The following is an 11,325-nucleotide window of genomic DNA, read 5'->3' as shown; positions in this document are numbered from 1 at the left end:
AAAGGCGTTTTTTCTTGGTGCTCTTGGAGGGGCCCAAGTGGGGGGGGGGGGGATTCCCACAGATCCAAAAGTCATTCCTCTGATAGTTCTTGTCCTAGTCCTAGACGGACAGCTAGCTGTGGTTATTCAGCAGAGAGTACATGCACATACTCAGAGGCAAGCACATCCTTATAAGTCCAAGGCTTGATTCTGAAGACAAATTCTAGGACTGATCTGGGGTTGCCAGCATCCAGGTGGTTCAAGCCTCAATTGGACCACAGTCATTAACCAAAGGTGCACCCCACCAAAGTTCACTGTGGGGAAAAAAATGATTCTATTGCAGTTACAGTCCACAAACTTGCTTCTTCTTTTGTCCCCTTATTTCACGTCATGCAGTGCTGCTGCTGCTGCTTCCAAACAACTTCCAAACAACCTCCACTCCCCACATTTCCAAGTATTTTCCCACCCAAAGCTGGCAACTCTAGACTGGTCTCCAAACATATTTGTGAGGGGTGGTGCAGCCTTTCTCACTGTGGGGTGTCTCAGAGGACTGCTACGTCCACATTGCTGTGGAGCAGTCTGGAAGCAACAGAGAAGACATCTGCAGATGCTTAGCCACATGGTTTCTCAAGGAGGTGAATCCACAGTTCCCGAGCAAATGGTCACAGGAGCGGCCTTGACACAGTGGTAGAGCATTTGCTTTGCACAGAGAAGATGCCAGGTTCAATCCCTGGTGTCTCCAGCTCAAAGGATCAGGTCCTGTGGAAGACCTTGGCCCGAGACCCTGGGAAGCCTCTGCTAATCAGAGTAGACTAGGGTGGCCAGCTCCAGTTTGGGAAATACCTGGAGATTTGGAGGGTGGAGCCTGAGGAGGGGGAGCTTTGAGGAGGGGAGGGACTTCGATGGGGTATGATGCTACGGAGTCCACCTTCCAAAGTGGCCATTTTCTCCAGGGGAACTGATCTCTGTTGCCTGGAGACTGGTTGTAATAGTGGGAGATCGCCAACCACCATCTGGAGGTTGAAATCCAAAAACAACGGAGAGTCAATAAAGATCTGTTGCAAAATCATTTACTCTAGTAATGCTATAGAATATTCTCTTCTATTATCGCTCACACTTTAACGAACGCTGCACAATGTAAACAATTCGTTTCACAATATCTGCTTTATCTGAGTGTGTAGCAATCACAATTCTTATCAATTACTACTTATCAACTCTTGAAGGAAACATTCCATGTCGACTCTCTAATAACTCTTCGTTATTTCTGTCACGGATGTTGTTTTTGGATTTCCACTTCCTCCCGTGATCTCTCATTTTTGGCTTCTACCACCTGGAGGTTGGCAGCCCTAGAGTAGACCTTGACAGACCAATGGTCAGGCTCAGTATAAAGCAGCTTCTTGTGAAGAATTCTCAAGGTTACATCCATTTGCCCCAACCTGTAATGAGAAAGCCAAAGCAAGAGAGCCCAGGTAAGACTGACTTGTCAGGGCTGGGGCCTACAGAGGATCAGGCACTAAGTTGGATCCAGCTAGATTTTCTGCTAGTGGAAAAGTACGGAGGCATTGCCTTTGACGACTGAAAAGGCTATGCTGAGAATCATGAGACCTGTGTGGACAAAATCCATGGAAGACAGGTCTATTGTATGGAAAGGAACTGGGAAGGTTGTGCGAAAAGCAGGCAGGATCCAGCCTGCAGTACAGAATGTCCTTTATTTTACTCACGGGGACTCAAGGTGGATTACGTCTTGCCACGGATGACTTGAGTAATGGTCGGAACAAAGCAAGAGTGTAATGCTTTTGCCTGCTCTGGAGTAAGAAGCAGCAGACATTTGTAGGCTTCAGTTGAGGGAGATTATTTTACTTCCTCAGTAAATGGCAAGATGAGGCAAAACAAAACAGCCCTAAAATTCCCCCTCCTCAGTCTCACCGGAATTGCTGCACCTGTTTCAGGTCACGGCATCGCTTCAAGGGGGGACCACAAACTGCTCTGAGACGTCACGTCCTCCAGCAAATGCCAGGCCGAGGCAAAACCACAAAGAAGTCAGGCAGCAAGACAACGGGAATGCCAGCTCACTGGGTAAGGACGGGGATTCGCCTTGTGCCAGCCCCTTCACTCTCTCTCTCTCACTCTCTCTCTCTCTCTCAGCCTCTCCTCTCACTCTTATCCTGTGAATCTGGCTTTCTCTCTGGCTGAAAACACTAAATGAAGTGTTCTCTCACACACATTTTGGGTGGTCCTCTGCTGCTTTGAGTTTGTAGTAACGATTTCTGACAGAAGAAAAATGTGTGAAGGGAATGGCATGGAGAATCAGAAACTGCTGTCTAAAACGTATAGGGTTGGATCCAACCACTTTTCTGCTGCTGAAAAAGGGACGGAAGAGAATCCTCTGACCACCCAAAAAGGCTGTGCTGTGGATCATGAGACCTGACAAAATCCACGTAGGATGAGGGTTGTACTAAGGAGAAGAATTGGGTGGCATTGAGTCAAAAAAGTGGCTGGATCCAACTGATATCCTAGTGCTCCGGAGCAATTTAGCTCACTTGCTCCGAATGATTCAACTCCTGACTTACAAAGTTGCCTTCAACAGATTTAACCCTATATTGTTTATTCTGATTGACAGCAGCTCTCAAAAATCTCAGGCAGATATCCTTCCTGGCTTTACCAGCTGTGATACTTGTAGTTGGAGATGCCAGGGATTGAACCTGGAACCTTCTGCGTGCCAGGCAGATGCTCTACCACTTACGGTAGCTCCTTCCAAAAAGAACTCAACACTCTTTGGGATTAGAACATGCAGACTCTGGTTTATCAGTCAACATTCTAAAGGGTTACGCTACTCCTCCAACAATGTACAGGTTGTAAAATAGCTTGGTTTATTCTTCATTTGGTATCAAAGTTTTTGCAGTACTGGGGGTTTCTGGCATGCCGGCTCATGATAGCAGACAGGAGGCTTTTGGGGCACATATGTTCATTCATAGAGCATGTGGTTGATATGCAGAAGGTCCCAGGCATAGCCAGGGCTGGCTTCAGCTTATTTTGCACCCTACGCGAGGATCCCTTATGCCCCCCCCCGTGCGCCCACCAATTTTAAAAAATAAATGCATTTTAGGAAGAATAAAAACACAAATAATCAAGAAACTCCCAGAGTACAGGGCCGGGTGCAGTTTGGTGCCCCTAAGGGCCATCCCGCTCTAGGCAATCGCCTAGTTCGCCTAGTGAGTGAGCCGGCCCTGGGCATAGCCCATCTCTCAGTAGAAGGATTAAAAGGAGCAGGTCTGAAAAAGATCTCCTTTTGGGACCTCGCTGCAGTGCGGTAGATGAATCAGGTCTTCCATACCATAAAGCAGCTTTTTACGCTCATCTGTGAGAGTACAAGTACAGGCCAGTTCACACTTTACAAAGTCCTAATGTCCCCCACATGTCCTCCCCAAATCCTGCCAATCAGTCATCCTTTGGGAGTTCCCTGTGCCGAACTTAAATCCCAGGCATGTGTAGACAGGGTTCTGGCATACAAGGCATAAGCCCTCCCCTAGCTGTCTTCTTGACCTGATACAGATCTGGAAAACTGGATTGCTTAATCATCTTCCTGTGCCAAGTCATGGTACCCAAATCACTGAATTATTCTGAGCATGGAATTCCCAGAGTGCGTCTGATTGACAAGATGCAGAGTGGATATCTGGGCAACAGGAGCACTTTGCAATGTGTGACTTGACTATCCGTCAACAGCGAGCCGGTGTAGTGTAGTGATCTGGTAAGGTGTTGTGACTAAAAGTGAGAGATGAGAATTAGAAGTCGCAAGTTCAAATCTCCCCTCTTGCATGAGATGCAATTCAGCAGTCTAAACTTGGTTTAATCCCATACACATACAGTCATTCCCTGCAGTGTGTTAATTATAATTGTATTTTGTATCTTATGGATGTTTTTATTAATGTGACTAAGTCTGGCTTTTTTTGTAACACAACACTAATTATTAAAGTTATTTATTAACTGCCTTTCTAATTTACAGGAACTCGAGTCAGCTTACAATGTAAACAGCAACAAAACACAATAAAAAACATAAAAACATATACATAAAATCAATAATTTAAAACTGGTGGTCTGCCAAAGAATTTAAACTAATCAAATGTGGTCCTAAATAAAACTGTCTTGAACTGCCTCCTGGAGATCAACAACGAAGGGGCCAGGCACACCTCCCTGGGGAGATTGTTCCATAATTGTGGGGCTGCTACTGAAAAGGCCCCGTCTTGTGTACCAACCAGACAAGCTTCTTTCATTGATGGGACACTCAGGAGGGCCTCTCTCTGTAATTTTAGTTCCCAGGCAGAAACATATGGGAGAAGATAGTCCTTGAGACACCCTGGTCCCAAGCCATCTATGGCTTTAAAGGTCAAAAACAACACTTTGACTTGAACTCAGGAAGGAATCAGACCCCAGTGTAAACACTGTAATATTGGGAGTCACATGATCTTGGTAACTGACTCCAGTCAGCAGTCTAGCCACAGAATTCCGCACTTCTATTACAGTGCAGGAAAAACAAATTGCCCACCACAACCTCATCTCCCATCTACTTTTTTTTAATTGTGCACTTCCCCCCATCATATCTAATTTCTCTTTCCCACTCCACAGGTGCCAAGTTTCTAGGAAGAGCTGGACAGTGTTTCCAGTGTCCAGACTGTGGGAAAAGATTTAGGGGAGAGGAGGAGCTCCGGGCTCACAGTGGCATCCACAGGAAGGACAGGCCTCACGCCTGCGCTCAGTGTGGGAAAAGGTTCACCCGCCCCTCAGGCCTGGCCAAGCATTTGAAAACGCACTCGGGAGAGAAACCCTACCACTGCGGCCAGTGCCCCAAAAGCTTCATTCAGATGTCCCACCTCACCAGGCACCAACGAATCCACACTGGGGAGAAGCCCCACCCTTGCACTGAATGTGGGAAGCGTTTCAACTGCCCGTCGGACTTGGCCAAGCACCAGCACATTCACACGGGAGAGAAACCTTTCCGTTGCGCCGAGTGCGGGGCGAGGTTCAACCAGTTCTCACACCTCACGAGGCATCAGAGGATCCATACGGGAGAGAAGCCTCACGCCTGTACCGAGTGCGGGGAAACCTTTAGCCAGCGAGCGCATCTTATCAGCCATCAGAGGATCCATACGGGAGAAAGGCCGTATCGGTGCACCTACTGCCAAAAGTGTTTCAGCCACCTCTCGGCCCTCACGGTACACAAGAGGATCCACATGGGCCAAAGGCCCTACGGCTGCCCGGAGTGCGGGAAAAGGTTCATCGCCTCATCGGCTCTAACCAGGCACCAGAGGACGCACTCGGAAGAGAGGCCTCACACTTGTGACGAGTGTGGCCGGAGGTTCAACCAACTCTCACACCTTCACAGGCACCGACGTACCCACTCAGGCGAGAGGCCTCATAGCTGCGCCGAGTGCGGGAAAAGGTTCAACCAGCTGTCCTCTCTCACCAGGCACCAGAAAATCCACTCCGGAGAGAAGCCTTTCCCCTGTGACGAGTGTGAGAGGAGGTTCATCCGGCTGGCCGACCTCATCATCCACCAGAGGATCCACACAGGAGAGAAGCCCTATCGTTGCGCTGAGTGCGGAAGGAGGTTCCGTCAGAGACAGACTCTTGTCAAGCACCAGAGACTCCACCCAAGAGCAAGTTCTTAACAATACACCAAGGGCAGCGACGCTCACCCTTTGGGGGGGATTTATAACCAGAACGTGGATATTCCAAGAGAGCAAGAGAGTTTTAATCCTGATACTGAATTTTCTCCACTCACCTTATCTGCTGTTTCTCTTTGGTACCACTGAGGGAACGGAGCTTTACCGTCATGGTTTCCAAACCATTTTGACAAAGTGGATCTTCCCGTAGAATGTTGTCTTATGGACCCAAAGATCTCACACACATTTCCCTTTTGTGTCCATCCCCTGTTGTCCAAACACCCCGACAATGGCAGCTTGTAGTATTGGATCAGGACCCAATGCTGAATCTATTCGAGAATGGAACCGGAAGTTTCTCACAATAGTCTAGCGCCCTGAAGACTCTCTGATCAACAAAATGTTATCACCATGATGAAGATATTTTAGTGTAGGCAAGGATGGATTGGCTTCTTAAAGGATTTGAGAAGGGTTGGGGAAATAGAGATGGATGGGGTCAACTACTCTGAACAGACTCTTTTCTGTGTTACTGTTCTGGCACGGAGACACCCTCACCCACTTTCTAAACTCCTTTTGTCCACTGGTCTTCCTCAGCATTGTGCAGGTGACACTCGACCACAACTGCTGCCTTTCACAGTGGGACTATTCAACTGAAAGAATCCTATCCTCTATCTTGGTCTGAACGTTTGACCATTGGTTGACACAGTCACCGTAAGGCCAAAGCAGCGCTCCAGTTCTCGTCAGTGGCCCAGTGAGGTGGATCATTCTTATCCCTACTTTTCCAGATGAGGGAACTAAGGGAAGATGGCTTGTCTGGCACCACAGAGGGAGGCAGAATTGGAGCCCAGGCTTGCCAGAGGTGGCTTGTCGGGTATCGTTGGGTAATGGCAGCTTTGGTTTCCGCTCCTTCTTATTCTTAGATCTCTCTCTCTCTCACACACACACACACACACACACAGAGAGAACTCACACACACAAACACACATGCACAAGCTCCCCCTCCCTTTTATTTTGCAGTAGGAAAAACAGAACAGTGCTGCTGTCTCCAGCTGTGGCCGGGCTTAGTTTGGCTTCCCAACATCACCGTTGTATACTTCTCTCTTGTCCTCATTTTTCAGACGAGTCATCAAAGGTCAGGGTCCCTCAGTGATGCAAGGCAGGCTTTGGACAGAAGTCCAAAACACACCTTTGGCCTTTGTAATAACATAGAGGAATTTCACATTACCCTTTTTAACCCGTTTTGAAGCCGTTTTTGATTCGTCGTGGAGTAAACCGGTATAGGGCTGCCATTTCACACATGGCTTTCCCCTTCTGGTAAAGAGCTGGATCTGAAGCGGTTTGCGTTTTCAGCCTGCCTCGCTTCCCCCCGCCGTTTTTCGCCCGTGCGGGTGATCTCCGGTTTTTTTTAAAAAAACGTTCGCTTTATAGTGCTATAGCACTATAACAAAATTCTCCAGGCATTCCAATGGGGTTGATATACTGCTGTTCCGTTATAGCGCTATAAAGCAAACTTTTTTTAAAAAAAAAAGCCGGAGATCACCCACGCGGGCGAAAACCGGCGGGGAAAAGCGCATCGGAACCGGGAGAGGAAACTGAAGACTACTCGGAAGCGGTTGACAGGTAAAACGCTTCAGCCCCGTTTCCTAAACGGGACAGAAGCGTTTGTGTCTGAAATTACAAATATATTCCGGTAGGGAACCGGTTCTAAAACGGTTCTGTCTGAAATGACAGACCAGAAACCGTTTGGGAATCGTTCCTCTTCCGGAATATATCGTCTGTCTGAAATTCCTCATATTTTTGCATGTGTGTGTGTATGCGTGTGTTTCCGTGCCTGGAAATCATGACAGCTGGGCATGGAGGATGTTCAGAGCAGTGGCTTGATAGCCTGCCTCTGTCTCCCAACCCTACTATTCTCTGGAGGTCTCCCATCCAAATACTTGCCACGATTGGCCCTGTTTAGCTTCTGACGAGATCGGGCTTGCCTGGGCTGTCTGGGTCAAAGTCACCTTTTGGCCCTTTGAACCACCTTGTCCCAGTTTTGCTGAAATTCCATCCTAGAAGGAAAGAGGCGGCTTTCATTTCCTTTCCTCCGTGCCAGAACTGCAGCCAATTCTGCTTGGTGCCCAAACTTCATTCTGTGTGCCCTCCTTTTCTGGGGCCTTTGCTAGCAGGATGTTTTCTTCTAGAGACAGAAACTTGGAACCCTCGCAGAGGTACAAAACAAAGCAGCTCATGAGTCGGAGCTGAGTGTTTGACTATAATTTTGCTCTTCCAGAAGCGGTTTGTGGTTTCAGCCCGGTTTGGCCCAAGCTCATCATGGCTTGGTAGCTAAGCAGGGTCAGCCATGGCCAACACTTGGATGGGAGGCCACCAAGAAAGACGGAGGTTGCTACATGGAAGAAGTCAACGACAAACCACCGCTGCTCATCTCTTGCCTTTAACATCCCACGGTTGGGGTTGCCAGGAGTCAGTTGCGAGTTGCAACCTGAAGGCACATTCTCATGAGACCCATCATAAGCATCCTCGTAAGGATCTATCTCCTGCTGACCATCTGAACGCTTACGTTTCGGCCCTTGCTGGTATCAGATCATGAATCCATCTCTTGATAACAGGAGTTTCCCGTGCATCAAGCAGTGCTTTGCCACTGAATCGTTTTCCTTCCTTATCTCTACCACCACCACCCCGCAGTCTTACCCATTGAATTTGGTTCCAGAGCTGAAATAGAACCTATCGGGTGCTGTAGCAGAGAGTGGGGGGGAAGCACGTCATCATGTTTCCATTCGCTCTGGTTGTTGCTGACTTCTGTGATCCTGGTTGACATGAAAAAGCCGCTCTTACGCCACGCCTTCCTCTTCCCCTGCTTCTTCCAGAATCACTGGGTGAAAATGGGAACAACTAGGCAGAGAGGGCTAGATTGGGAAAGGAGATTGGGGCCAAGATTCTGTGTGCAGCCCTCTGGGATGCTTCCGGGGTCGGGAAATACAGTGAGACAGCTGTTTCTCCTTCCCAACCTTGCGGCTTGCAGATACCTCCTGCTTCCGGGAGATGGTGGCTCCGAAGAGCATGACCATTATGGTTTGCTACAACAGGAGCCTTGTTTCCAAGGTGCGGGAGGAACCGTTCCACTCGCCTCCACTCTGCTGCATTTCTGTATTCAGTTTCACAGCCGTCCGTCTCTAAATTGCAAGCTGCAGGGTAATCTGATGAGGGTCATGACAAACAGAAATGACCTAGAATGCTATGAGACCTGGGGTTGGATCCAGACAGCTTTTTGACTCCCATCTCGTCCAATTCTTTTCCATACTACACCCTCCCTTTCCCATGGAGGTCCCATGATTCCCCCCCCATAACTTTTTTGGCATCTCAAAGGAGACCCTTGCTTCATTTTTCACCAGCAGACAAGTTGGTTGGATTCAACAGCGGGCATTTTTAGCCTAGAGAAAAAGAAAAGAAAGTGTTGGGGCTTTTAAGCCCCCCTTTTTTTGGACATGTGACACTGAGGACTGCCTCTGGGGCAGAACCAATAAAACAACAAACACTCTGACACGACGAGCTTGGAAGGTCGTCTGTCTGAGAGAGCAGGTTTTTCCCTCCCAACCTGCCTTTCTGTTTAACTTGGCATTCTTGTCTCCCATCTGCCTTTTGAACTCCAGGTACCAAAGTACCAAAACTGTTTTCCAGCAAGAAACCTTATAAACTTGCTGGGGTGATCTTTTAACCGGGGGAGGGGTGCTGTATTCTAGATGGAAAGCAGGAAACCACAAAATCAAGAGAATGCTGAAAGGTGTCTCAGACACGTTTGAACAAAAACATTTCCCAAATGTTCCCCAGGCCTTAATCTGCTGGTTTCACCAATGAATCCCTGGTCACATCATGCTCTCCTGGTGTCCACACTCTGCCAGCTGATTGGCTGTGACATTTTTCTTCTTCTAGCACAATGGCAAACAAAAGTTGGGGAGGGAGGCTTGAGTCGAGGCCCCCCAGACTGCCGCAGACATTTTCTTCCTAGAACCTCACTGGATCTCAGTTCTGAAGTTCTTCCCAGAAAACTATGAAACGTTTAACATTGCTGATGAGCATTAAGGAATTAATTTGAGACAGGGTACCCCAGGTAGATCATGCCAAGGAGACTGATGACCGGAATCCATCCTCTTCAGTACTAAATAATCACAAATCTGCCCCCCTCCCCACATAAGAGAGAGAGGCCTGCTTTGCTAAGGTTTCCAGATGTGCTTGGCCTTCGGTTTGAAGTTAACCAGAGGTGGGGAGGGAGCAGCGAATCAAATGCTCGTGGTTTCTGGGACTTCTTGCATTCTTTCAGCACTTTGGCTTCTCTCAGGTTGGACAAGGTCCTGCAGGTAGCCCAGAATGCCCCCCCCCCCATCAGCCTCCATGGAAGTTCAAGAAGCCGACAGCCACACATGGCCAAAGCCATCTAATGATAAAGTGATGCCTTGTAAAAAGCTGGTGGTTGCAGTAGAAAGACTTGGGTGGAAATGGAGAAAGGCAGAAGTACTGCATGGGGGTTGAATTGCCTAGCACACACGTGGGATCCCGACAATATTTGGGGGAGGAGGTTGGAATCATTGGGAATGGGTTACTGTCCTTGTTAGGGGGTCATAAGTTGCCGCGTTTCTGTGCTACAGTTTATTAAAAGAACAACTTACCTGACAAATAAGATGGTTTGGTGTCTTGATCGTCAGCTGACTTGCACACACGTACAAAAGCGAGATGCTGATGGGAGAGCGGTAGACCTTTCAATCCAAAGATAGCTCACAAAAAAATTATGCAGGAAGGGGGGGTTGGGGGGGGGAGTGCCCCCCTGTAAAATGACTTTGCCTGTAATCCCTGCCTTGTGATGTGGCTTCAGTTCCTTGGGAAACCAGGTGATGGCACTAAAGCGCTGGTAAATAGTGCCCTCTGTACCTGCTGTCATTTTATTTATTTCTCCCCTCTTTGGACCATTTGACAGGTGCCGCAGCTGTCTTGTCTGTTTATCACGATACCGGGAGGGGGGGCAGGCTGTGTGTTGTGCACGAAGAATCCCGACTTAGCAGGGATCACTGCAGACCCTTTAAGACTGACAACAGCTCGGTAACTTCAAAGCTAAGACGCAGCAGGGCTGGCAACAGAAGTGCACAGAGATTTCCTTTGCTATTTGGAGAAGGGAGGTGGGGCCCCTAGAATGTGTTTGAGGGATCTAACCAGTCTCCCTGTTATTTATCTAACTTTCGGAATCTGCATTTTGATGATATCTTCCAACCAACCTGTGACTATGTTAATGAAAACAGTACTGTAGAATTTAAAAAGTTAAAATTGATAAAATGTCATTAGAATTAAAAAATGAAATATCTGGAGGGGGAATTGGAACTGCTGGCCTAAATAGAAAAGATTAGATACAATAACGAAGGCCTTCTTAAAACACCCAATGTGGGTATGGGTCAGTGGTTTCACCTGTGGCTGAGTATATTCTTTTTATTTGACCACCTTCAGAGAGTAATTATAAAACAGCCAAACCCTAACAGTATGTAACACAGCTGACTTACGCCGACCCCGGATGGTTTTCAAGGCAAGAAACATTCAGTGGTGGTTTGCCATTGCCTGCCTCTGCATAGCAACCTTGGACTTCCTTGGTGCTCTCAGATCGAAATACTAACCAGAGAGCCAGTTTGGTGGTGTGGTTAAGAGC

At 47.9% G+C, this 11,325-nt stretch overlaps 1 protein-coding gene across 1 annotated transcript in view; it reads left to right on the top strand.

The window, feature by feature from the left end:
- Window positions 1-6,069, top strand: part of LOC107119780 (zinc finger protein 883-like) — a 6,862-nt gene extending 793 nt beyond the window's left edge. The window contains exons 2-3 of the mRNA XM_015422374.1: window positions 1,929-2,055; window positions 4,603-6,069. Of these exons, the coding sequence (XP_015277860.1) occupies window positions 1,929-2,055; window positions 4,603-5,645 (1,170 nt within the window). The 3' untranslated portion in view covers window positions 5,646-6,069. The remainder of the gene's footprint in view (window positions 1-1,928; window positions 2,056-4,602) is intronic.
- The last annotated feature ends 5,256 nt before the right edge of the window (window positions 6,070-11,325 follow it).

This window comes from Gekko japonicus, unplaced genomic scaffold (assembly GCF_001447785.1).
Source record: "Gekko japonicus isolate JY-2015 unplaced genomic scaffold, Gekko_japonicus_V1.1 scaffold971, whole genome shotgun sequence".
Taxonomy (NCBI): domain Eukaryota; kingdom Metazoa; phylum Chordata; class Lepidosauria; order Squamata; family Gekkonidae; genus Gekko; species Gekko japonicus.
This window is presented reverse-complemented; position numbering and strand designations above follow the sequence as displayed.